Genomic DNA, 23,711 nt, shown 5'->3' with positions numbered 1-23,711 from the left:
TACTTATTGTCACTTTATCAAAACGCTACCCAACGAAAGATGGAGTCTTGAAATAACATCTAAAGGTATTAATTAAGAAAACATTGTGAGAGTAATTAAAAACTCAGAGTATCGGGTGATAAAACACTTCAAATTACAGGATAAAAATATCTGAAAATATTTAATACCTAACAATTTCAAAGTATCAGTTAGGAAAGCATTTCAAGAACAATACTCAGTAATATGAAAAAAATGTACATGGCCATGCGCTGGAATGTTATGGGTGAACAAATTCTGTTATGGGTGCACTTGTCTGTTAGTCAATCCATCGTGATGTCCACTAGCTTTTGTCATTGTGGAATGCATGCAATCGCAACACTTTAGCAAGCCGTAGTTGTCGTAGGAACCGACTATTGGGATTTTTGAGTTATTGGTCAGGCTCGCTGACTTGTTGACACATCTCATCGTAACCCTTGAAGATCCGAGTTAGAACTGATCTTCAGTAACTTGGACCACGCTTGTCGTAAGATGCGACTAACGGGGAAGGGTGGCCAGGCTCGCTAACACATGTTATCGTAGACACATGTCATCCCAATTGCTGAGATCGATGCTCATGATGTTGATCATTGAGTGGTGCAGAGTCGATTATCTACAGATCACCACCATATAGCTTGAACATTAGCTGGCGTAAACAGTAAAGAAACGAGACTGATCAGCGATGACGTATAGCACAACACACTGTGCTGGCGGCACGGAACTCTGGGTAGGAAAGTCGATTGCCCCAATACAGCTTTTCGAAATGTAGACAGACAGAAGTTAATTCAGCATTTCAGACCATATGACCTATAGTGAAGTTGTTTTGTATTTTTACATTACACAGTCACATGGGTATGTAAATATACATACACGCATACATCATATTACTGTCTAATTTCCAATATCATTTTTAGGAATATTAGGTTTTATGAAATATATTGTAATTATTATAGAATCAATTTTATTAATAACGTAAGTGCATCTACTGTACCAATAATATGACAAATTTGATCAGTCTATGGCACGCGGATGTACTGCAGGAACTACAAGCGAATTATCCATGGACGCATAGACACTTAACCCCCTGGATGCCACAGGGACATATATGTCCCTCCTCTTCACCCCTCACTTTGAAGTCGAATAAAATTCTAAATATACCACGCATATATAAATACTTCACAGTTTTGAATTCTGCGGAAAATTCCCAGTTTCTTGATACCATCCCCTATTATCTCAGACCAAGCGAAAGTGCTTAAAATCGCCTTTCAAAATAGGCTTCTTCGTAAATGTCGCCATTTTTCAAACTGTACAAAATCGAGATTCACAGCGTTATTTGCAGTATGTTTTGAAATGTGAAAATCGGATAATTACTGGGAGTAATGAATTTCAAAAATAGCATATTAATGATCACTGATATCAAGTTTTCATGTAACCAGGAATGATAATTCTGAAACGTCACCGATGTACCTAGAATCGGTTGAGATGTTTTCGAAAATACACTTACACGAACGCCGAAGTGCGCTTTCCGCCATATTGGATAGTGTTTACTAAATCACGTTTCGAGAAGGCCGGTATTGAGAAGCCCATTACATCATGTATACTTCATAGTTAGCTGCGACAAATGCATCATTGAATTCCCCATATATCTTAGAATCAAATTACAAATGGTCTTTGTCACCAATACCAACTGTCTAGACAAAACGAAACGAAATATACTTTGTATGAAAACGAACGCTGTGCTCGAAAGACAGCGCTTGACTGAAATGTAAACAAAGAAAAATTCCAATTTTACACTGCGTAGCATTTTCGGAAATTTCCTAACATCCAGCCCTCTAATCATTGCTTACAATAGCTCAATACGCTTAGTATATTCAGGGGAAGAGTATCGTGGCAAAAAATAGCAAATTGAAAATAGATACAATGAAATAATTTGGTAATTCATAAGAAACTGTCAAACTTTTAGTGCAGCGTGACGCCATGACTGACGCAAAATCACGCAGAACGACAACGGTACTTATCGGCATTTCTGGCTTGTTCCGTCATTTACAATGTAAACGATAAGAACATATCACAATACACAGATAGTCAGAATAATTCTGATTACTTACATCTCACATTTATATACAAAAGATCCCTGAATCAAGCAAAATGTCGTCGCAAAATCCTGTGTACCCTTCTCAGCGAAGCCGCCATTTTGAAAGAAATCGGTCATCGGTAGTGATGTCATACGTCAACATTGTTGCACATATTAGGCAATTTCTTTGAGGTGAAGGTCGGTTGAACAAGAGTAAACACAATGCCCATACCATTCCGATTGCACTTTTAGTATTGTGATGTATATTTTGCGCATCGTTCAGATATTTTTTCATGAAACTGATTTCAGTATCTACGTATATCCATGTTCAACACCATATCATGTGTGGATATAAGGTATCCGTTTTTATTCTTTGAAAGCTTTTGATTGTTTGAATAATATTTACATGGGAAACTGTCTAAGTAAGTGTATTATATCACATTTTAAGCCTCTACACAAGTGTTGGAAGATCACACGTAGCCATTACTGCAACATGTGCTTTAGTTCCCGTGATGTACAATATTCAATACGTTGGGACAAATATTGCAGTTTCATATGAACAGGTTAATAAACAACGATTTAATTCCAACTTAGAAGTAAAACGGATAATATTAATGAAAATGATTTGTACATTTTATCAAATGTAGGGGCACACATACTACTATTTAAAGGAATTGTCTTGTTCATTGTATTGGTTCGTGTCGTTTTTATAGACAAAACAATTATCAATATTAATTGACCAGGTGCGAGTTTGTCAAAACGTTTCATGATTCATTATCATTGTTTTTCGATAATAAAGTCAATTCAAATGCGATTTAAATATATCTGATGGCAGAATGTCTAACTCAAACAATATTTATACGGAAATTGTTAAAAATATATACATCAGGTCAAGTCTTAATTTGGACAAGCATTACGTCCATTTTCTAATACTTCTTTACTGAAACATCGATCTCTTTGTACCTTTCATTGCATACTTATGAAGGGAATTGATTTCATAATTATGAGAAGAAAAGTCTTTTTCCTAAATGAATACTCAATGAACATTCAGGTGTTGTGAAATTTTCATTTATGCTAAATTGATGCTAGGCAGGTGCGCGTGTTGCTCACAATAAGATATGTAGTAAAACCGTGTAATTGTTGATATATTCAGGACACTATTTCAGTGATAATACCATTCATTTTATATTTTGGCTGAAAAGTGTTGAATTCTGACACAGAAGCCGAAATCTTTTACACATTGAGTGGAAATTAGGTTAGATATATACTAATCAGCAACCAGAGTAGTCTTTTTCCGACGTCACAAAATGCACAAAACATGCTGTGACGTCAACTAAAATGTCGCATTATTTTCAGTTATTTCATTACGTTTGAAAATGTGGCTGTTACTCCGTTAATAATGATGGAAAATTAATAAAAATACATATACACAAACAGGAGAATATGGGAATCTAAGAACTAACATATGTATCGGATAGGGACATCCGAATCGCTATTGCCTGATTTTTGATGTAGTACACTTGCATCTTTTCTTACAAATTGGGAAACTACCGAAAGGTATCTTCTCACATTGGGGAAATTTGTGTTGGAATAGTTTTGTTCACTGTGAACAAAACATCACGAAAATATACTGTCCATATCCACAGCAAATTCTCTCCATGTGATCGGAGTTACATTGACCTAATGTAAACCATAGCTGAGTTATGCCCCCTTATCTTTATACGTGCATGACCTCTCTGTCGACGTTTGACGTCATAGTAGAAAATCGATTTTTGACATTTATTGCGGGTCATTTTTGATTTTGTGAGTATGACGTTATGCATTAGCACATACATCCATTTCATATACACTTATGTCGTTCAGATATCAAGCTGTATTTTCTTCGCTGACACTTCTAGTAAAGATGCCAAATTAAAAAAATCGTAGCAGAGTGCTTTTATTGGTGCATGATAAAAAACTGAGAAATTTACTGTTTTTGAACATAAAATGCATGTTTGAATTTCAGAATTCCGTCTCAGTAGGTCTATTATACCAGAATTATAGAGAGCATGGGTGTATATCTATGGACTGTAATCCTTGAAAGATTTGTATGGGTTTACGCCGCTTTCGGCAATATTCCAGCAACATCACGACAGGGGACACCACAAAAGGGCTTCACATATTGTACCCATGTGGGGAATCAAACCCGGGTCTTCGACGTGACGACTGAACGCTTTAACCACAAGGCTACACCAGCGGCCCGCTGCATCGACAGTAGTCTTTCTCAGTCCCTTAACTACATTATTTTACCTACTACCAAACCTTCTCTGCACTGCTACAGCCCTAAATGACGTAAGTCTAGGTTTCCTCAGGTTCAGGTATCCCTAGGGCTCCGTTTCAATTAAAATGGGTTTGTTTTTTACTATCGAAATTATATAAATTCGGAGACTAAGCATTAGTCTACATCGACAGATTTACAGCTATTTGCGGGTTGATGATACACTAAGAAGTCGTCCTCTTTGCTATTTCCAGGGGCAGGGTAAGGTTGGATAAATATAAGTCTGAAGTAGATCTAAAAACCTCACGGATGTACATTTTTTCACTACTTATATAATTCCGCTAAGGTTGGAGGGAGGTCGCACTAACATTGTGTCGCAAATCTTGCTTTGGAACAACAGTTGCGTGAATGTAGAGGTACCATTATTTCAGGATTTACAGTAACTACAAAGAAACATGGTGATGAAACTGAAGTGTCAGAGCGGCATCTCGCATTCAAAGGTCAGCCGACATACTATCTAGCCGGTCTGCCCGAGGTCAGGCCATGTCAAACTCATGGTACAGTCCACATTTACTCCGCATGCGAATCCCTGTCAGAGTGCCTCCTGCTGTGTTGCGATGGGTCTGGTCAGCCTGAATTATCCTGCAATCATCCATAATGGCGTCAGTTGGTGGCCAGTCTTTCAGTAGGTTAACGACAAGCAGCTGTCCCGCACGACTAACTCTGATTTTTTATCGGTTTGCCTTGAAAATAATGGCTCAGATGTTGCCATGTTAGACTAACAACTAGTCTCTGAAATGAACGCATTTTACAGGAAAAAGTTCATAGCAAAAAATTTAATGAACAGGAGCCCTGGGAATTTCTTCATTTTCAGCCTGAAGCTGGGGAAGTCAGGATTTGCCACATTTTGTAGACTAGTGTGGGCTTTCTTGGCTATATTTGCTGCAAGATTTCTACGACAGACTACAGCCATATAAACTGTAATACCTATACCTGAGCTATTTAGACTTTATTAGGTATTTCCCGTACTTAGCGCTGGGGATGTAAAAGCTTTTATTAATATTCTGTTAAAACCTATTTGCATCAACAACTGCTTACACAAGTCTAACACGTACAAGACTGGAGCTAACACGTGTAAGCAAGCCGTTATACTAATGACAGAATATTGATCGAAACATAAATTAAACAAACTCCGCTCACAGCAACCGGGTGTAAGCTTAAGCTGGAAACAAAATTGTGGTTAAGTCATCATGACATATTACTACTGAGTCGGCCGATAGTGTGTACCGCTTCCTGAAAAACTGTAAAATCCTTGACCGTGTTATATTTTATTGGTGAGAGTACGGCATACTTGAAGTATAAGGCTGGTATTACATAAACGATCTACTCACTGAATCTGATCGAGTACACAGACAGCAGAACAGGAATAAGTTCCTGGCTGGGTGGGATTAGCCTGGGTTTACACTTCTGCAAGGTTTTACGGTATTGTGAACAGGTTGTACGGTATTGTGAACAGGTTTTACGGTAATGTGAACAACATTAGTGAAAAGGTAAATTAACGCTTATCAGAGGTGTACACAAAGTCCGCAGTCTAGACTACCAGTTGTCTGGCTGATTTTCGTGGAAGTCGAGGTGGCTGAGCGGGTTAGACTAGCTGCTGACTTTGTGTGCCTGACTCTGATCGAGGGCGTGGGCACGTACGATTCCCGAATCGGACTCAACCGAACATAGTGCTTAAATCTGAATAACGAAAGCTTAATCCCAAATATAACTTAAATATGTTACATGTGACCACGTACGTTCCTATGACGTGATCATGGTTATATTGTACGAATAAGCCCACTTCATAGAATTTAAAGTGAGCGCTGGCTTTATCATGTGGAAACGCATACATTATAAGCATATACAGTAAACCTATACATGTATAAAGAAAATAGGTCAAATGGTATCTTAAAGGTTTTATATCCCCCTCGTCTTGAACGAGGAAAACATGTGTTTGAAGTACAGTTTGGGAGATAGGATCACATACAGGCTTTGTGACATACACAAACTTGAAGGGAGGAGTTGATCACAATCAGAGTGAGGACTGAATTTCCCTGAGAACATGCTATCTATTTAAACCACGTACGGAGGCTGTAATTAAAAGTGCGGGTTAATATTTACTAATTCCTGCTGTAGTAATTGTATGAAATATTTGTTATTGTTAACTTCTCACAATTATATTTTTCACCAAAGGCCATGCCGTTGGTCAGTCATTATCGCTGATTAATAGATCAACAAATCTAATCAAACTGTCATCTTGTAATGTACTCAGACGCCATTAAAAACACTTGCTATCAGTCTCGTGCTGAGCTGTATTTATAGAGGGCGTGCTGTACTACAGGTGCTTGTCCTTCACCTTGACACCAGGCGACCACTCTTGACAGGAGGCACATGTGAAAATGTCGGAAGAAAAACACAGACCCGAAGACACAAAATATGAGGGGTATTTTACCAACAAAGATGGGAAGAAGATATTTTGTCGATACTGGAGCGAAGAGGAAGGACTGACGAAACCAAAGTAAGTAATTGTGAGTGTGCTTTTCTGTAATGCTTCCAGTGTTCGATCGAGAGAGCCGACTGTTTGAGAAGGTGACTGAGTGCACGCATGGTCGCACATCACAAGATGACGACCTGTGAAGCTTTTGATATTTCCGTTGTGGTACAGCTTTTAGACACATACCGTACCTTGGCTGGGCTGTCATGATAACGTCTCTGAGCAAACGAACGAACACCTGTGCAGGTACAGGAGTCTTCATACACACACCCACTAGTATTGACCAGTTCAACAACTGATAGTTGTAAACACAATTTTTTTTGGTCATAACAAACGCCGGAAAGAGTTCCTTCCGTTTATACTTTCTTATGCAGATCAACAGAGCTTACACTTAGCGGTTCAACCATATATACTGTTCTTAATTTGAGGGCTTTTAGTTATTTTTATGAGTCTAATAATTGTTGTGTTAGACTTTGTTAATAATTCTAGTATCTATCAAATTATACATAATATTTGGGATAGGGGAACAGGAGGAACTCTTACCCAAATGCCATGTTGGCCTTCCTTGTCAGTTTCCAGAACCCACAGGTCATAAATTTTTAATGGAGAATAAGTTTGTTATCATGTTTGCTATCTATAGTAAGTTAATTTTGGAAAGACATTTATCATATTGATATAATTCCAAGATGTTTAGCTAAAAGATAAAGTACTTTCTAATCAATAAAGTGTAAGTGTCATCATATTTTAAGTATAATATTTCGGACAAAAGTGCACTTTATTACTCTTTACATCATGTACATGGGTGTAAAATGAACCCTAAATATTTCTTTATGATTTAATCATACAACTTACATTATGGTATATCGTACTTTGATCCTTGAGTGGCACATATCATCACCAGAATGTTATAAGTTATCACATGGTGTCGAGGGATGTACAGGGTCTTATCAGTCCCAAGTAACGTATTCCGTGCCATATTTTTCTTGATACAGTCTGATATTACATTTATCTAGCAGAATGTTTTCACTAAATCAAAAACAACCAATACACACTGAGTCGACTTGTTTCTATTTATGTGAGATGGCACAGTTATGTTTCATTGCTGCCATGTTGACACCAGCTGATTGATTGACTTCCATGCAGCCCACGTTACTAAAGGCTTGGCAGTGCACACTTTTCTCACTTCACGTGACCATAGAGGTGTGGTGGGATAATATGATTTTTGCACTCTCTGCTTGCAGATCGTGATGGGTGTACATGGTATTTTATCAGTTACTTGAACCAATCCAAACTCGACATTCTTACACAAGGCTGGATAATTTCATATGTCCGTCGACAAACCTCAATTAAGCTGTTGGTGAACAAATACTGTACTAACTGCAAAAAGTCAAAACTCCTTCTGAAAATGTAATATGCTCCCATTCTACACCACTGTTGGTTTTTTTCTTGTAAAAACTGTATTATACATCGAGAAGGTACAATGCCATGTTTGGGCTTCATTCATGACATTTACACTGACAAATATGATCGAGAAGATCAATGGAAAATAGTTTCATCAGCATAGTATTTGATGTTGAAAATTATCCATGTTAATGTGTGTGGAACATGCTTTGGGCATTGCTTTAATTTGCATGTTTGTTTTCTGTTTAATACTGTACTGACAATATTTCAGTTAAATGATACTTGTCTTAAATAATCAAGATCAGACAATCCAGTGACTGAAACCATGATTTGATCAAGTCAGAGTTTGATCCTGACCACGGCCTCAGAAATTCAAATTTTTTTAATGGTGTCCATAATATGAAGCTATAATGTTTCACTCTGATCTTGTGAAATTTCTTTGTTGTGTAATGCCACATTTAGCCTGTAAATAATACTCTGGACCAGACAATCTAGTGATCAACACCATGAGCACCTTATGATGAATGACGTCAACAATATTGTCGAAATGACATAACTATTATACTGGCACAACTGTGCAGTTGTTTGGTTGTATTTTTTTAAAATTATGTGTATATATGTCCCTCTGGGTAGTAAATATAGGTAAGCCTGTTGTTCCATGTTTGTTCTGTATTAGTTTCTGCATGTAATTTGCAATTTGTACAGTAAGCCGATCTGCTAATTACTCCCCCAGCATCTCTTCCCCTTCATGGCAACGGTTATCATGAAACATGGGCTGAACAAGCTAAAACTAATATTGTGACGCTGTTAACATGATAAGAATCAGCCTAAATAAACAAAACTGTCAGCTGATAACAACAATTCATAATTGTAGACATGTGTTAAACATGGAGCACCTCCAGTCAACCCAACTTTAGCATTGCAGTAAATATACATTAGGTTATCGTGAAGTAAGCTTATGGCATGGATATTTTTTGTAAGTGCTCTTGGAAATCAATTATCAAAGTCACAGGTTTTGTTTATTATAAACAGGATCAAATTTGAGCAAATTTAATATTTTCAGTGGTATTTCAAACATGTTGATTAGTATAGGAACTTGTATAGAAACAGCTCATATCTTGACTTATATAGCAAACATGGCAACCTATAGAGTTTTAGTTTTTAATTCTTCTGAGGTATGTGCTATATCACAAATGCTGTCACAAAATGAAATTGGGAAAGTATAAAAATTGGGAAAGTATAAAAAGTGCAAAACATTTGTTACTCGAACCCAAAGACCCCAGTGATGTTTTGTGTTTGAGTGAGATAGTTTTGTTTAACACCACTTTTAGCACTGTTCCAACAATATCTTGGCAGGGGACACTAGACATGGACCCACACATTGTACCATGTGGGAAAAGCTGTCTAAGTAAACTTAGTCTCAGTGTATTTCGTTACACTCCACCACTGTGTCTAACAAAAACCTAGTAGAAGGTCAGGTAACCTCTCACTGACCAATGAGCATCCAATCAAATGCGAGACGGTTAAATAGATTGAACCAATCAGACAATGGCTACTATTTAGGGATCGGAGGGACTTTCAAAATATTCACGTCACTTACACCGATCTCTCCACAAACAAAAATCCACATATAACACAGTTATTTGACCTGCAGTATATACGCTTTGGGGTTTCTATTGACATGGTTACCATAAGCTAATATTTCTGCAAGAAAACATCCTTGAATATTGCCCAAAACACTATTTTCAGCGACTGTTTACTCACCGTTGTCATGGTTGTATGCATGCCGTGTACATCACCCGGAAGCGAGCATACGCTAAATTGCATTCGGAATCGTTCTGGTCCGAACCTTTTCGAGATAAAAGGTTCAAAAGGTATGGGCGAATGTGCACTTTCGTGATTTGGTAAACTGTGTTCTCATTGGTTAATCTCAAAGGTTATCTGACACCACCTCCCATAAGGTTTTGTTAGACTCCGTAGTGGAGTGTAACGAAAAGTACTGAGGACAAGTTTACTTAGACTGTGGGAAAAGGAACCCGGGCAAATGCTTTATCCACTAGTCCACTGGCATGCAAGTTCCAATAATTTGGGTCACTGAATTTTAATCACAACTCTCTGACAGCAGGTGCATCACTGGACCCAAAGAAATAGTGAGTGAGTCAGTTTAATTTTTACATTACACTCAGCAATTTTCCAGCAATATGGCATAAGTCTGTAAACAATCGAGTCTGGACCAGACAATCTGGTGATCAACCGTGCAATTTGGAACTGACCTTGGTCCAGTCCAGTGATCAACAGCATGACAGTCAGTCTGCACAATTCGGAACCGATCACATGTCAACGAAGTCAATGCGTCTGACCACCCAATCCCACTCGTCACCTTTTAAAACAAGCATAGTTGCCTTTTGTGGCAAGCATGGGTTGCTGAAGACCTAATTCTACCCCATATTGTCACAAGTTTTGAACAAGCAGGGATGTAGTGATTAAAAGCTAGTTACAGACATTGGTGCTGTCTTATTCTCGATATTTATCCATTCTCAGTCACAATGAGTGGTGTGTTAGCCTAAGTGACTAGAGCGTCGCACATCATGTCAAAGATGCGGGTTCATTGAGGCTTTTCTGGTGTCCTCTGCTATGGTATTTCTGCAATATTGCTAATAATAGCAAAAAAATCTTATTTTCTCTCCTTCAAACTCATCAGTCCACAAAAAGTAATACAGATCCAAAGCTGCAGCCAAATCCACATATCAATCATTGAAATCAGTTATTACATAAAACTGAGTTAGCTTTTGTCATGGCCCCAAGATAGGTTTGTTTTGTATAACAATCATGGACTGATTACAGCATTTAATTTTGACATATGAATACTGTCTATGATTACTGTGAACCTGGCCAGCTATTCTTGAAACGTTTGTCAGTCCCTCCTGGATTCTGCAGCAAAGTTTTAAGAATTCTACGGCAAATTTAAGCAATTTCTGCACCCCACTTTTCAATATTCTGCAAAATAATCTGCAGCTAAAACATTTAGAAAAAACAACAAAAACATTATACAGACCTTCATAGTTTAATTCTCAAACATATATATAAAGATAAGTCAACAGTACACATTGCATTTTGAGTGACAGAGCATCCACATGTTTTCTGTTATTTCTCTCCTTTCAATTGTAACTTTGATGCAGACGAACACCTTCCGGTTTTATGCAAACAATTTTATACCTGAAAGAAATCTGAAATAATTTCAGTTTCAAAATGATAGATTTTGAGAATGTAATTGCAGTGTCAAATTCATCTAATACTATTTGAAAAATTACTAAAACTTGCTCTGTTAATAAAGTATCTTTAATAATGATTATTTTGACATGATAAATATGTGAGTCCTTTTTATGTGTAACAAACCCTACTGTTCACATTTACTCTTCTTTTCGTTTTGGCTGACAGTCAGTTTTCACTCAGTTTTTAAAAAAAGCAAATTCCACGGCATAAAAGTGGCAAATTCTGCACGGATTCTGCACGCAAATGCAATATCCGCGGACCAAACGTTTTTCTGCATGGCACTCTTATTGGTCATTGAAATACATGTCAGAGTCATGTTGTTAGCAATTATATATAACTATATGACCCTATGAAGACAAGGGCAGTCTTTCTTCATAGATCATAGAGATAGGTAATTGGGAACTAAATGTCAATCAATGTTCGATAAACATCCAAAAAGTAACTTTCGCGATATTGCAAAAAAGATTCATGTCACAAGTGAGTGATGGTGCGTTTGTGTAATACTTATAAGACGATGTTCTTAGTATTATTAAGTGACCCAATAGTTTCTATTTGGTTTCAGTCAGAGCCATTTGTCAAATATTGTTGGTGACACATTTGGTACTGATACACTTATGAAGATCCAGGTTAGAATTGCTCGTCATTGACCCATGTTTGTAAGTGGCAACTAACGAGATCAGGTGGTCAGGTTTGTTGACTTGGTTGACACATGTCTTTACCTCAAACTTAAATGTCTCTTTCTGATTGGCTCTTCTATTGTTTTCAATGTACTCCGCAGTCAGTGCTGAACTCATTTGGTACTACCTTGTGGTAGTAACTCTTTATCTTGACTAACATTGAATCACATATGGTGTACAGAAATTACAGGTGTTTTGCGAATGCAAATGGATGGAAGAAACTTTAAATCTGTTTTTCTTGTTAGCAAAATCTAATGATAGCCGCAAAAACATTTATGCCTGTGCTCCAAACAGTTCAGAATTAACATTGAGGTGTTCAGTAATATAAATGCTTTATTTTCTGGTCACTCAGGGGCCCATTGGTTGAAGTACCCTCGTTCTTTGGGCTGAGGTAACATAAACAAACATCAAGTGTACAACAACCCATGCCCCCCCTCATGATATTGCATCCCATTTCTGGTTATGATATCAATCACTGAATTGTCTGGTCCAGACTTGAGTATTTGGCTGCATTGACTTGATGATGATGAAAGTCTGACACCATGTTCATAAGTGGTCATAATCACTGGATTATTTGGTCCAGACCATGTTTACTAGCCTTTCTCATGTTGTTTCAATATTGCTGCAATGGTGTAAGACAACACTCAGCATTCTCTGTTCAAGGAACTTGAAAATGTTTTATTCAAGTCTAGAGTTTAGCAGACAGTTACTGTAGACTGGAGACCAGATGTCAGCCTCATAAAACTCTCTCATTGTTGGTAATTAGCACATCTGCATGGTGCAATTGAAGTCAATAGGGATATGAAATGCAGAGACATTTCTCACATTGACCCTTGATGAACCAGGATGGAAAGTACATCAAGATCAGTAACATGACCTTGTCAGCACTTACTGTGTTCATCTGTTATGTGTGGTGTCATACTAATGTATCATCACAATATCTTCCTCCTGGCAGTGTGAAGCTGAACTCTTCACCATAGCTATGACTCAGTCTCTATATGTTAGTCTGTCGCACAGTCCCTGAACCATATTGTTTTCCCTGCAGCCTTGCCCTCCCTGCAGTGTTGAAGTCCTAAATGAAGCAAGTCTAGATTTCTGAATCTCTGGCCTGTCCCAGAGTTCCTGAATTATATTATTTTCCCTATAGCATAGCCCTTCCTGCAGTGCTAAAGTTATGAATGAAGCTAGTCTAGATTTCTGAATCTGTGGTCTCCCTGGGACTCCTTTTCAGTTTTGGTGAATTTATTTGTTACACTTAAAGTCATTTGTACTCATAGTCAAAGCCTTACGCTGTGTCTGCATCCGGTGACCCAGTTCAAGAACACTTGATCCCAGAAACAGCTCTTAATGTTGTCTCTGTCACCATAGTAATCTTGCTGATGTGTGTCTAGTAAATAGCCATAGTAACCGTGTTGTGTAAATATTTAACTGATATGGATCCCATTTGTTCCTACTTCGTATTTGCATAACTGATCCACTGATTGTAACTCTATGGAAATGGATGGGGTTTTTTCTCATTCCATTTTTTTAACATGCCTGTAAATAGTGAGTGAAATAATGCCCGTCCGACCACCAGTGATGGGCTAGATTTCTGATGGATGGTCCAAATTTACAGCTAGCAAGCCTAATTATCTAGTCTAAACTAGAAAAAAAACTAGTTTGGAAAACATGGTTAAGTAATATTCTTTGGATTGTCTGGTCTGGGTAAATCCATTTGGGGCTGGTAACACTTTGAAGTTAACTGCTTTAGAATTCACAGGATTCTTTTCCTGAAATCTAAATTTCAAAGGGGAGGTGTAGCATCATAGAAAGCACTTGGTAGTGATTTCATTGCTCTTATATTTTACCATGATGTACTGTATAAGTTCAGGAAGTTTCTGCTTGCAAGAAACATGAGAAACATAAGTAGCAAAGGGATACATGATGACAGGTTTGTTATTAATCCCTTTCATATCAACAGTATCAACTCAGTGTCTGTGGAACCTAACTAACACATCATTCATTTATTTAATCTGTTACTTTTCACAATGTCTAAAAACATTTATTGCATCTCAGGCGACCCTATATTTTCGACAGAATTAGACGTATTTCATCAGTGTTGCATTGACACAGCTGCCTCTCCTTGAAAATCAGACCATCTTTGCCCTGTTATACCAGCTGACCTGAAGTAGAGGAGTAATATATAAAGAAGGGCTGGAAATCCACTATTGTTTTTATTTTCCCCACCTAGCAACATGTATTCACCTGTTAGTGTTTAAGTATCAGAAAAGCAAGTTTGGCATCACTTAAATAAGTCCTATTTCATTGTTATAATTGACTGATGCACCAGTGATATTGCTTCAGAATGCAAGTCATCAGTTATATGCTGAGCCCAGTCCTCTAATTTTTTTATGATTGTTTGATATGCAATAACTAGATTCTCTGGTAAAACAGCCAGTCCCACCGTATGTCCTTATGGTAGAATGACTGTTGGTAGGGCAGCCATGTCAATTTCTTTTGTACATTGTGTTGTGTTTTTATAGCAACCAAATTGACTTTATTTGCTATGATGTTGATTTGTGCTTGAACCTCTGTTGTTAAATAGTGAGTCAGGGCTTGGCAGGAAGCCCAAGAAATAGACTTCACACTTTCAACCAATGTGTCATATGGGTACAGCATGTGAAGCCCATTTCTGGGTGTATATCGCTGATATTGCCAGAAACAGTGGGAAACTCACTCACTCACTCACTCTAGCCATTTGGAGAATTCATCCCAGGCATTCAAGTTGGCAAGTATCGCTATAATTATAAGCCTACCCCAGTAGCAAAAGCAACTTTCAGAATAAACAGTGCTCATTATTTAGCTCATTGTGAAATGTCATTCAGTTTGTATCTGTCCCATTTGGGGGTACACTTGAGTTGTGCAGGGCACATGAAACCATCTTCATGATAAGGATACCTGTTTAGTAAATTCTTTCTAATCGAGTACTGTTTGTTCCAGGGCACTGGTGTTCATTGCTCATGGTGCTGGGGAACACTGTCTGTGGTACACTCAGCTGGCCCAGCAACTCACCCAGAAGGACCTGTACGTCTTCTCACATGACCACAGTAAGTCTCATTCGGGGGAATATAACGCTGTCTGTGGTACTCTCAGTTGGCCCAGCAGCTCACCCAGAAAGACCTGTACAGATTCTCACATGACCACAGTAAGTCTCATTCGGGGGGAATATAACGCTGTCTGTGGTACACTCAGTTGGCCCAGCAGCTCACCCAGAAAGACCTGTACAGCTTCTCACATGACCACAGTAAGTCTCATTCGGGGGGAATATAACACTGTCTGTGGTACTCTCAGTTGGCCCAGCAACTCACCCAGAAGGACCTGTACAGCTTCTCACATGACCACAGTGAGTTTGATCCTCATTCAGGGGAATATAACGCTGTCTGTGGTACACTCAGTTGGCCCAGCAGCTCACCCAGAAAGACCTGTACAGCTTCTCACATGACCACAGTAAGTCTCATTCGGGGGGAATATAACGCTGTCTGTGGTACACTCAGTTGGCCCAGCAACTCACCCAGAAGGACCTGTACGTCTTCTCACATAACCACAGTAAGTCTCATTCGAGGGGAATATAACGCTGTCTGTGGTACTCTCAGTTGGCCCAGCAGCTCACCCAGAAAGACCTGTACGTCTTCTCACATGACTACAGTGAGTCTCATTCGGGGGGAATATAACGCTGTCTGTGGTACTCTCAGTTGACCCAGCAGCTCACCCAGGAAGACCTGTACAGCTTCTCACATGACTACAGTGAGTCTCATTCGGGGGAATATAACGCTGTCTGTGGTACTCTCAGTTGGCCCAGCAGCTCACCCAGAAGACCTGTACGTCTTCTCACATGACCACAGTAAGTCTCATTCGGGGGGAATATAACGCTGTCTGTGGTACTCTCAGTTGGCCCAGCAGCTCACCCAGGAAGACCTGTACGTCTTCTCATATGACCACAGTAAGTCTCATTCGGGGGGAATATAACGCTGTCTGTGGTACTCTCAGTTGGCCCAGCAGTTCACCCAGAAGACCTGTACAGCTTCTCACATGACCACAGTAAGTCTCATTCAGGGGGAATATAACGCTGTCTGTGGTACTCTCAGTTGGCCCAGCAGCTCACCCAGAAGACCTGTACGTCTTCTCACATGACCACAGTAAGTCTCATTCGGGGGGAATATAACGCTGTCTGTGGTACACTCAGTTGGCCCAGCAGCTCACCCAGAAGGACCTGTACGTCTTCTCACTTGACCACAGTAAGTCTCATTCGGGGGAAATATAACACTGTCTGTGGTACTCTCAGTTGGCCCAGCAGCTCACCCAGGAAGACCTGTACGTCTTCTCACATGACCACAGTGAGTTTGATCCTCATTCGGGGGGAATATAACGCTGTCTGTGGTACTCTCAGTTGGCCCAGCAGCTCACCCAGGAAGACCTGTACGTCTTCTCACATGACCACAGTAAGTCTCATTCGGGGGGAATATAACGCTGTCTGTGGTACTCTCAGTTGGCCCAGCAGCTCACCCAGGAAGACCTGTACAGCTTCTCACATGACCACAGTGAGTTTGATCCTCATTCGGGGGGAATATAACGCTGTCTGTGGTACACTCAGGTGGCCCAGCAACTCACCCAGAAGACCTGTACGTCTTTTTCACATGACCACAGTAAGTCTCATCCTCATTCGGGGGGAATATAACGCTGTCTGTGGTACTCTCAGTTGGCCCAGCAATTCATTGAGAAGGACCTATATATCTTCTCACATGACCACAGTAAGTCTCAGTCGCATTTTGGGGAATAAGACACAGATGATCACCTTGTAGTCCCGATGCATGAAGATCAGTGATAGAATTGATGTTCGGCCAACCATGCTTGTCAGATGAGGTGATTCTGGTGGACTTGGTTGGCATTTGCCATCTTATCTCATTTTGTGAGTGAACAATAATGAAACCGTGATATCATATGCTTGATGAACTATGCTACATGTTCATGTAGTATGAAGTAGTGCAGAGGTTTCTTCTTGTTTTTAGTTGGCCATGGACAGAGTGAAGGTGACAGGGTGCACATCAACCACTTCTCACAGTACACCCGAGATGTGTTCCACCATATTGAACTCATACAGGACAAGTTCCCTGCCATTCCAGTCTTTCTTATAGGACATTCCATGGTGAGGTGATGTCAGTTTTAGAGCACATTACATGGTGAGATGATGTCTGTCTTAGAGCACATTCCATGGTGAGGTGATGTCTGTCTTATAGGACATTCCATGGTGAGGTGATATCTGTCTTAGAGCACATTCCACAGTGAGATGATGTCTCAGCACATTCCATGGTGTGATGATGTCTGTCTTAGAGCACATTCCATGGTGAGGTGATGTCTTAGAGCACATTACATACATGTTGAGGTGATGTCTGTCATAGAGCACATTGCATGGTGAGATGATGTTTGTCTTAGATCACATTACATGGTGAGGTGATGTCTGTCTTTGAGCACATTCCATGGTGAGGTGATGTCTCAGAGCACATTCCATGGTGAGGTGATGTCAACCTTAGAGCACATTCAGTGGTTAGATGATGTCTTTACTACAGGAAATTCCATGGTGAGGTGATGTCTTTACTATAGGACATTCCATGGTGAATTGTGTTTACTGTAGGACATTCCATGGAGAGTTGTGTCTTTGCTGTAGAACATTCCATGGTGAGTTGTTTCTTTACTATAGGGCATTCCATGGTGAGGTGATGTCAACCTTAGAGCACATTCAGTGGTTAGATGATGTCTTTACTACAGGAAATTCCATGGTGAGGTGATGTCTTTACTATAGGACATTCCATGGTGAATTGTGTTTACTGTAGGACATTCCATGGAGAGTTGTGTCTTTGCTGTAGAACATTCCATGGTGAGTTGTTTCTTTACTATAGGGCATTCCATGGTGAGGTGATGTCTTTACTGTAGGACATTCCATGGAGAGTTGACGTCTTTACTATAGGACATTCCATGGAGAGTTGACGTCTTTACTGTAGGGCATCCCTTGGTGAGTTGCCGTCTTTACTGTAGGGCATCCCTTGGTGAGTTGCTGTCTTTACTGTAGGGCATCCCTTGGTGAGTTGTTTCTTTACTGTAGGGCATCCCTTGGTGAGTTGTTTCTTTACTGTAGGACATTCCATGGAGAGGTGACGTCTTTACTGTAGGGCATCCCTTGGTGAGTTGTTTCTTTACTGTAGGGCATCCCTTGGTGAGTTGTTTCTTTACTGTAGGGCATCCCATGGTGAGTTGTTTCTTTACTGTAGGGCATCCCATGGTGAGTTGTGTCTGTCTTATGTTCATAGAACTACTAGTGTGATAAGTAAACAGTTTCTGCACACACAACAATACTTACTGAGGTAGTGGAAGAAACATTTTGAGCATGACATATACGAGTTGTATCATTGGTGTTTTCAAGTGTTTGTTTACATGTAGTATTTTTCTGTTACTTTATACATGTAAGGAAGACATGAGGGTATCTTAGTGGTTTAAGCTTTAATTGTCCCTGCTGAAATCGGATTGTTACCCTCGTCTCATTTGTATTTTGTGTGAAACCAATTTTGGGTCTCCTGCCATGTTGTTGCTGGAATGTTGCTGAAAGCAGAATTAACAATATTCACTGGCTACTGTTACTGATGATGATGATGATGATGATGATGATGATGATGATGATGATGATGATGATGATGATTACTAGCAGCTGTGATGATCTAGCAGCTGTACAATTGTGTTCTTGGCACACAGCCAGCCAAACCATCAGATAGTGTAGACATGAACTGTAGATGATTCATTTCTTTGAACAAGTGTTCATAATTTACATGATAAGGTAGATAGAATAAATTTAGTTTTGAAATTACAGTGGACAATATCTTTTGCAGGGAGGCACTATTGCAATCAAGTCAGCCATGGAGAGGCCTGATTTCTTCAAAGGGGTCATCTTGATCAGCCCTGCTGTCATCCCAGACCCAAATGTGGCCACTCCAGTCAAGGTGAAGGTCAAATGTGGAAAATAGTGCTGATACATTATCTTAAAGCAGGCACCAATTAGGGCAGTCAACATCTGCCCCATAGGTTGTTCTGTTGTCATAAAGTCGACAATCTACTTTATAGTATCACTGACCCATGAAGGACCCGGGGTAGAATAGGCCTTCAGCAACCCATGCTTGCCATAAAAGGCGACTCAGCTTGTCGTAAGAGGCGACTAACGGGATCGGGTGGTCAGGCTCGCTGACTTGGTTGACACATGTCGTCGGTTCCCAATTGTGCAGATCGATGCTCATGTTGTTGATCACTGGATTGTCTGGTCCAGACTCAATTATTTACAGACCGCCGCCATATAGCTGGAATACTGCTGAGTGCGGCGTAAAACTAAATTCACTCACTCACTTATAGTATCGCTGGTCTGGTCTGTGAACGGATTGATTTTAATACTGATATAAATGAAATTGTTCTCGTCATGATATCGCTGACGTGACGTAAATTCTAACTCACTGGACTGGACTGTGATTCCTCACTCACTGGACTGTGAATGGTATTTCTTTATATGTTTATGTTAAACTGTTCAACATTTGCTAAGGTTCATGGAATGTTTCAAATACAACTTTTGAGATTCAAATGATATAGCAGTTGAACATTATTGAATATGACTGATATATGGTGGCAGCTTCATCATGGTGTGGATTGGAATCAGCTGGGATGGTAAACTGCGTATTGGACCATTACCAACATTCAGACATTTTGGCCGCCCACATCAGACCTTACACACTTACACAACCACCACTCAACCAAACACCACAAACTAACCTGCTAACTTTGGATTGTCAAAATATTTGATTACCAGCTATGTCAGTTGTGATGTTTCGATGTTTCAAGTATATCTTCTTTACTGTTACAAGTATATCTTTTATAGTTTTACATGTATATCTTCTTTTACAGATCACTGTTGGGCGCTTGGTTGGTCGAATGTTTCCCCAGTTCCCAATCATCAAACTTGACAGCAAGAATGTTTCTCGAGATCCTGAAGTGGTACGTGCATTGTGCTGGTTGTGTCCCTTATCTACCCCAGGTTAGATCAATACCGTAGCAACCTATCAGAGTCGTAACAGTCCATGTAATTCATCTCATGCTAAAGGCTTTTATTATTATAGTGTGTCAGTGTTATCTGAGATAATGGATGGTTTCTCATGACATCAATTATTGGAAGGTCCTGATTGAAATATTTACATGCCAGTTGTCAGATAGCTAGCATATTGCTTAGCACAGTGTTTTCAATCACCTGCCCTCATATAGAGATCAAGTTCTTGAACTGATAGTCAATCAGTTATAGTATGAGATCATCAGTTATAGTATGAGATCATCAGTTATAGTATGAGATCATCAGTTATAGTATGAGATCATCAGTTATAGTATGAGATCACCAGAGCTATGACATTGGTGAAAGATGATTGTCTCTAAACTCCCTATTTGTAATTGAAGTTTTTGTTCTCTACACTGAAATGGAAGAACATATTGTTGAGACACTATCTGATGGTTAGTGTCACCTGATTGATCAGGTGAAAAGTACTAATCTTCTTTTTAAAAATCTGTTGTCTCTGTAAATGCTTAAAAAATGCAATCATGTCCAAGTTTGTTAGAAATGCAATTGCAACAACCAAGAAATCATTGCAAGAATACATAGGCTCAAGGCCTTTATGAACAAATATTGGTTTTGCAGCAAAAAATATATCCAGTTTAAAAAACAGAAATCCCTATATTAATGGTCGTGTAGAAACTCCCAGAGTGCTGGACTTTTTCAGAGATGCCATGTGCAGTGTTTCAGCTTCAATGTCCTTTCCAATGAAATATTGAAAGTAACCAGTAAAAGTAGTAATTTGAGCTTAGGGAGAATATTAAAATTCTTGAATAGACATGATAGATCTGTGACGGGTGACTGCTAACCATAAACACTGTGATGATGTAGAAACTGGTATTATTATTGCCAGTGTTTTGTGGTACTGTCTGACCATATGTATGTTTCAGGTACACAAGTTATTATTGCCAGTGTTTTGTGGTACTGTCTGACCATATGTATGTTTCAGGTACACAAGTTATTATTGCCAGTGTTTTGTGGTACTGTCTGACCATATGTATGTTTCAGGTACACAAGTTATTATTGCCAGTGTTTTGTGGTACTGTCTGACCATATGTATGTTTCAGGTACACAAGTTATTATTGCCAGTGTTTTGTGGTACTGTCTGACCATATTATGTGTATGTTTCAGGTACACAAGTTATTATTGCCAGTGTTTTGTGGTACTGTCTGACCATATGTATGTTTCAGGTACACAAGTTATTATTGCCAGTGTTTAGTGGTACTGTCTTACCATATTATGTGTATGTTTCAGGTACAGAAGTTATTATTGCCAGTGTTTTGTGATACTGTCTGACCATATTGTATGTATGTTTCAGGTACACAAGTATGAGACCGACCCTTTGGTGTATCATGGCAAACTCAAGGCAAGGTGAGATCTGAAGTAAATCAGTGTGATATTGTTATGTAGCAACTTGTATTTTAGGGAGAGAGATGATATCTTATTGATAAAAAAGATTATCAAATGTTTGATGTTTAATCAGTGGCGGTCGGCAAATAATCAAGTTTGAATTGGAATTGAGTGATCAACAACATGAGCTTTGAACTGGGATAAGATGACATGTTTCAACCAAGTCAACCAGTTGGGTCGGTTTGCCGACTGGTTGAAGCATTTGCTCGTCATGCTGAAGAGTTCGATTCCACCACATGCGTAGATTGTGTGAAGCCCATTACTTGTGTCCCCACCATGATATTGCCGGAATCTAGCTATAATGGTGGAAAACTATACTCACTCACTGTCATGACAAGATCAATTCTCTTCTGGATCTCCACAAATTGTGTCAGTAGTGGAGTAGCATGGCTGCTGTGAGTGGTCAAAGCTCGGGTCATTGCATTGTATAGAGATGTTGGACATATTTATATAAACCTGACTTGTGTATCAAGCCACTGATCACTGGAGTGCCTCATGCTGGCCAAATAAGGGGTGGTGGGGTAGCCCAGTGGTTAAAGCATTCGCTCATCATGTCAAAGACCGATGCGTAATTTCCCACATAAGTACAATTTGTGGAGCCTCTTCCTTATGTCCCCTACTATATTGGTGGAATATTGATAAAAGTAGCCTAAATGCTGACTGACTTACACTTATTCACTGCCGGCCCCATCAACCTCCGTGTGATCTAGTGGATTGAGGTGGAACATGGTGGAGTTACCCCCATTTTCAAATACGAAATCCACTGTTTGATTTGTCTTTAAAAACTCAGATTTTTAGATAAAATTATGAGTTTCTTTATTAGCGATGTAAACTTTCATAAGTCACTGATGATTTGTTTGAATTGACAGGGTATCCATGATAAACTGCATCTAATGACACTTTAATGTTATGGGTTATGCCCAACTGATTGAAGTCTCCTGTGTTGCAGATGGGGCAGTGAATTGTTGGCCACCTTGCAGGACATCACGTCCAACCTGAACAGTGTCAAGTGGCCTTTCCTGGTCCTTCACGGTACTGAGGACAAGATGTGTGATCCAGCAGGATCCAAGCTGCTGCATGAGAAGGCCCAGAGCAAGGATAAGACTCTCAAAGTAAGTCAGGTTTGGTATGGACCGAGCACAGGACAAGGATAAGACTCTCAAATTAAGTCAGGCTTTTTTCAGTCCCAGCACAGGACAAGGAGGTCCCTGTACAGGACAAGCTTAAGACTCTCAGAGTAAGTCAGACTTGGTATAGTCCCAGCTTCTAGTAGAACAGATTTGTTTGCATGTATGTACAATGTAATGTACAATCACACCATTAAGGATTTCACCAAGATTAAGCTCTTTGCATACAAACAGTTACACATAGATTTCACTGTCAGCCAAGGAACTCATCTTGATTCTGTTGTTGAGATTTGGAGCAAGGATATGCACTCTACATATCACTGTGGTGGCTCTTTGGGCAGGATATATTGTAGTGGCTAACAGCTGTGGTGATTCAAGACTTGCTTATACAAGGTGATAGTCATGAGGGAGGTTTTGGATTCTTAGTCTGCAAGTAGTATAGGGAATGATAGTCCGAAAACACTTTTCAAAAACCCCTCTAAAAAGCCTCATTTACTAAATGAGGCTTTGGTGGGACCCTTAGCTCTTGATATTATTGCCCCTACTACAAAGCCACGCCATCACGTTTACCGTGACTTGGCAGGCGGTAACACTGTGCCGTACGGTACGATCAATAATTCTTCTCTTACAAATCCCCTACCCGGCCCACCCCTCAAGTAGTACAAGTTAGGTTCGTCGGCTTTCATATCCACTTTATCTATGTTGTAAGTTTTGACTGACCATATAGGATCGGTGGCTCGCTTACGGCTATGTTATGTTTATATCAATGAAACAGTT

The 23,711-nt window shown here is 39.5% G+C and overlaps 1 protein-coding gene across 1 annotated transcript in view; it reads left to right on the top strand.

Annotated features, from left to right (window-relative positions):
• The first annotated feature begins 6,750 nt into the window (after positions 1–6,750).
• The window catches only part of LOC137295917 (monoglyceride lipase-like), a 33,678-nt gene continuing 16,717 nt past the window's right edge, over positions 6,751–23,711 (top strand). The window contains exons 1-7 of the mRNA XM_067827494.1: positions 6,751–6,906; positions 15,213–15,319; positions 17,279–17,415; positions 19,148–19,258; positions 20,205–20,294; positions 21,716–21,768; positions 22,757–22,919. Of these exons, the coding sequence (XP_067683595.1) occupies positions 6,788–6,906; positions 15,213–15,319; positions 17,279–17,415; positions 19,148–19,258; positions 20,205–20,294; positions 21,716–21,768; positions 22,757–22,919 (780 nt within the window). The 5' untranslated portion in view covers positions 6,751–6,787. The remainder of the gene's footprint in view (positions 6,907–15,212; positions 15,320–17,278; positions 17,416–19,147; positions 19,259–20,204; positions 20,295–21,715; positions 21,769–22,756; positions 22,920–23,711) is intronic.

The sequence above is a fragment of the Haliotis asinina genome, chromosome 9 (genome assembly GCF_037392515.1).
Source record: "Haliotis asinina isolate JCU_RB_2024 chromosome 9, JCU_Hal_asi_v2, whole genome shotgun sequence".
NCBI classification, from domain to species: domain Eukaryota; kingdom Metazoa; phylum Mollusca; class Gastropoda; order Lepetellida; family Haliotidae; genus Haliotis; species Haliotis asinina.
The sequence above is the reverse complement of the archived record's forward strand: the minus strand, read 5'-3'. Positions and strand labels throughout refer to the sequence as shown.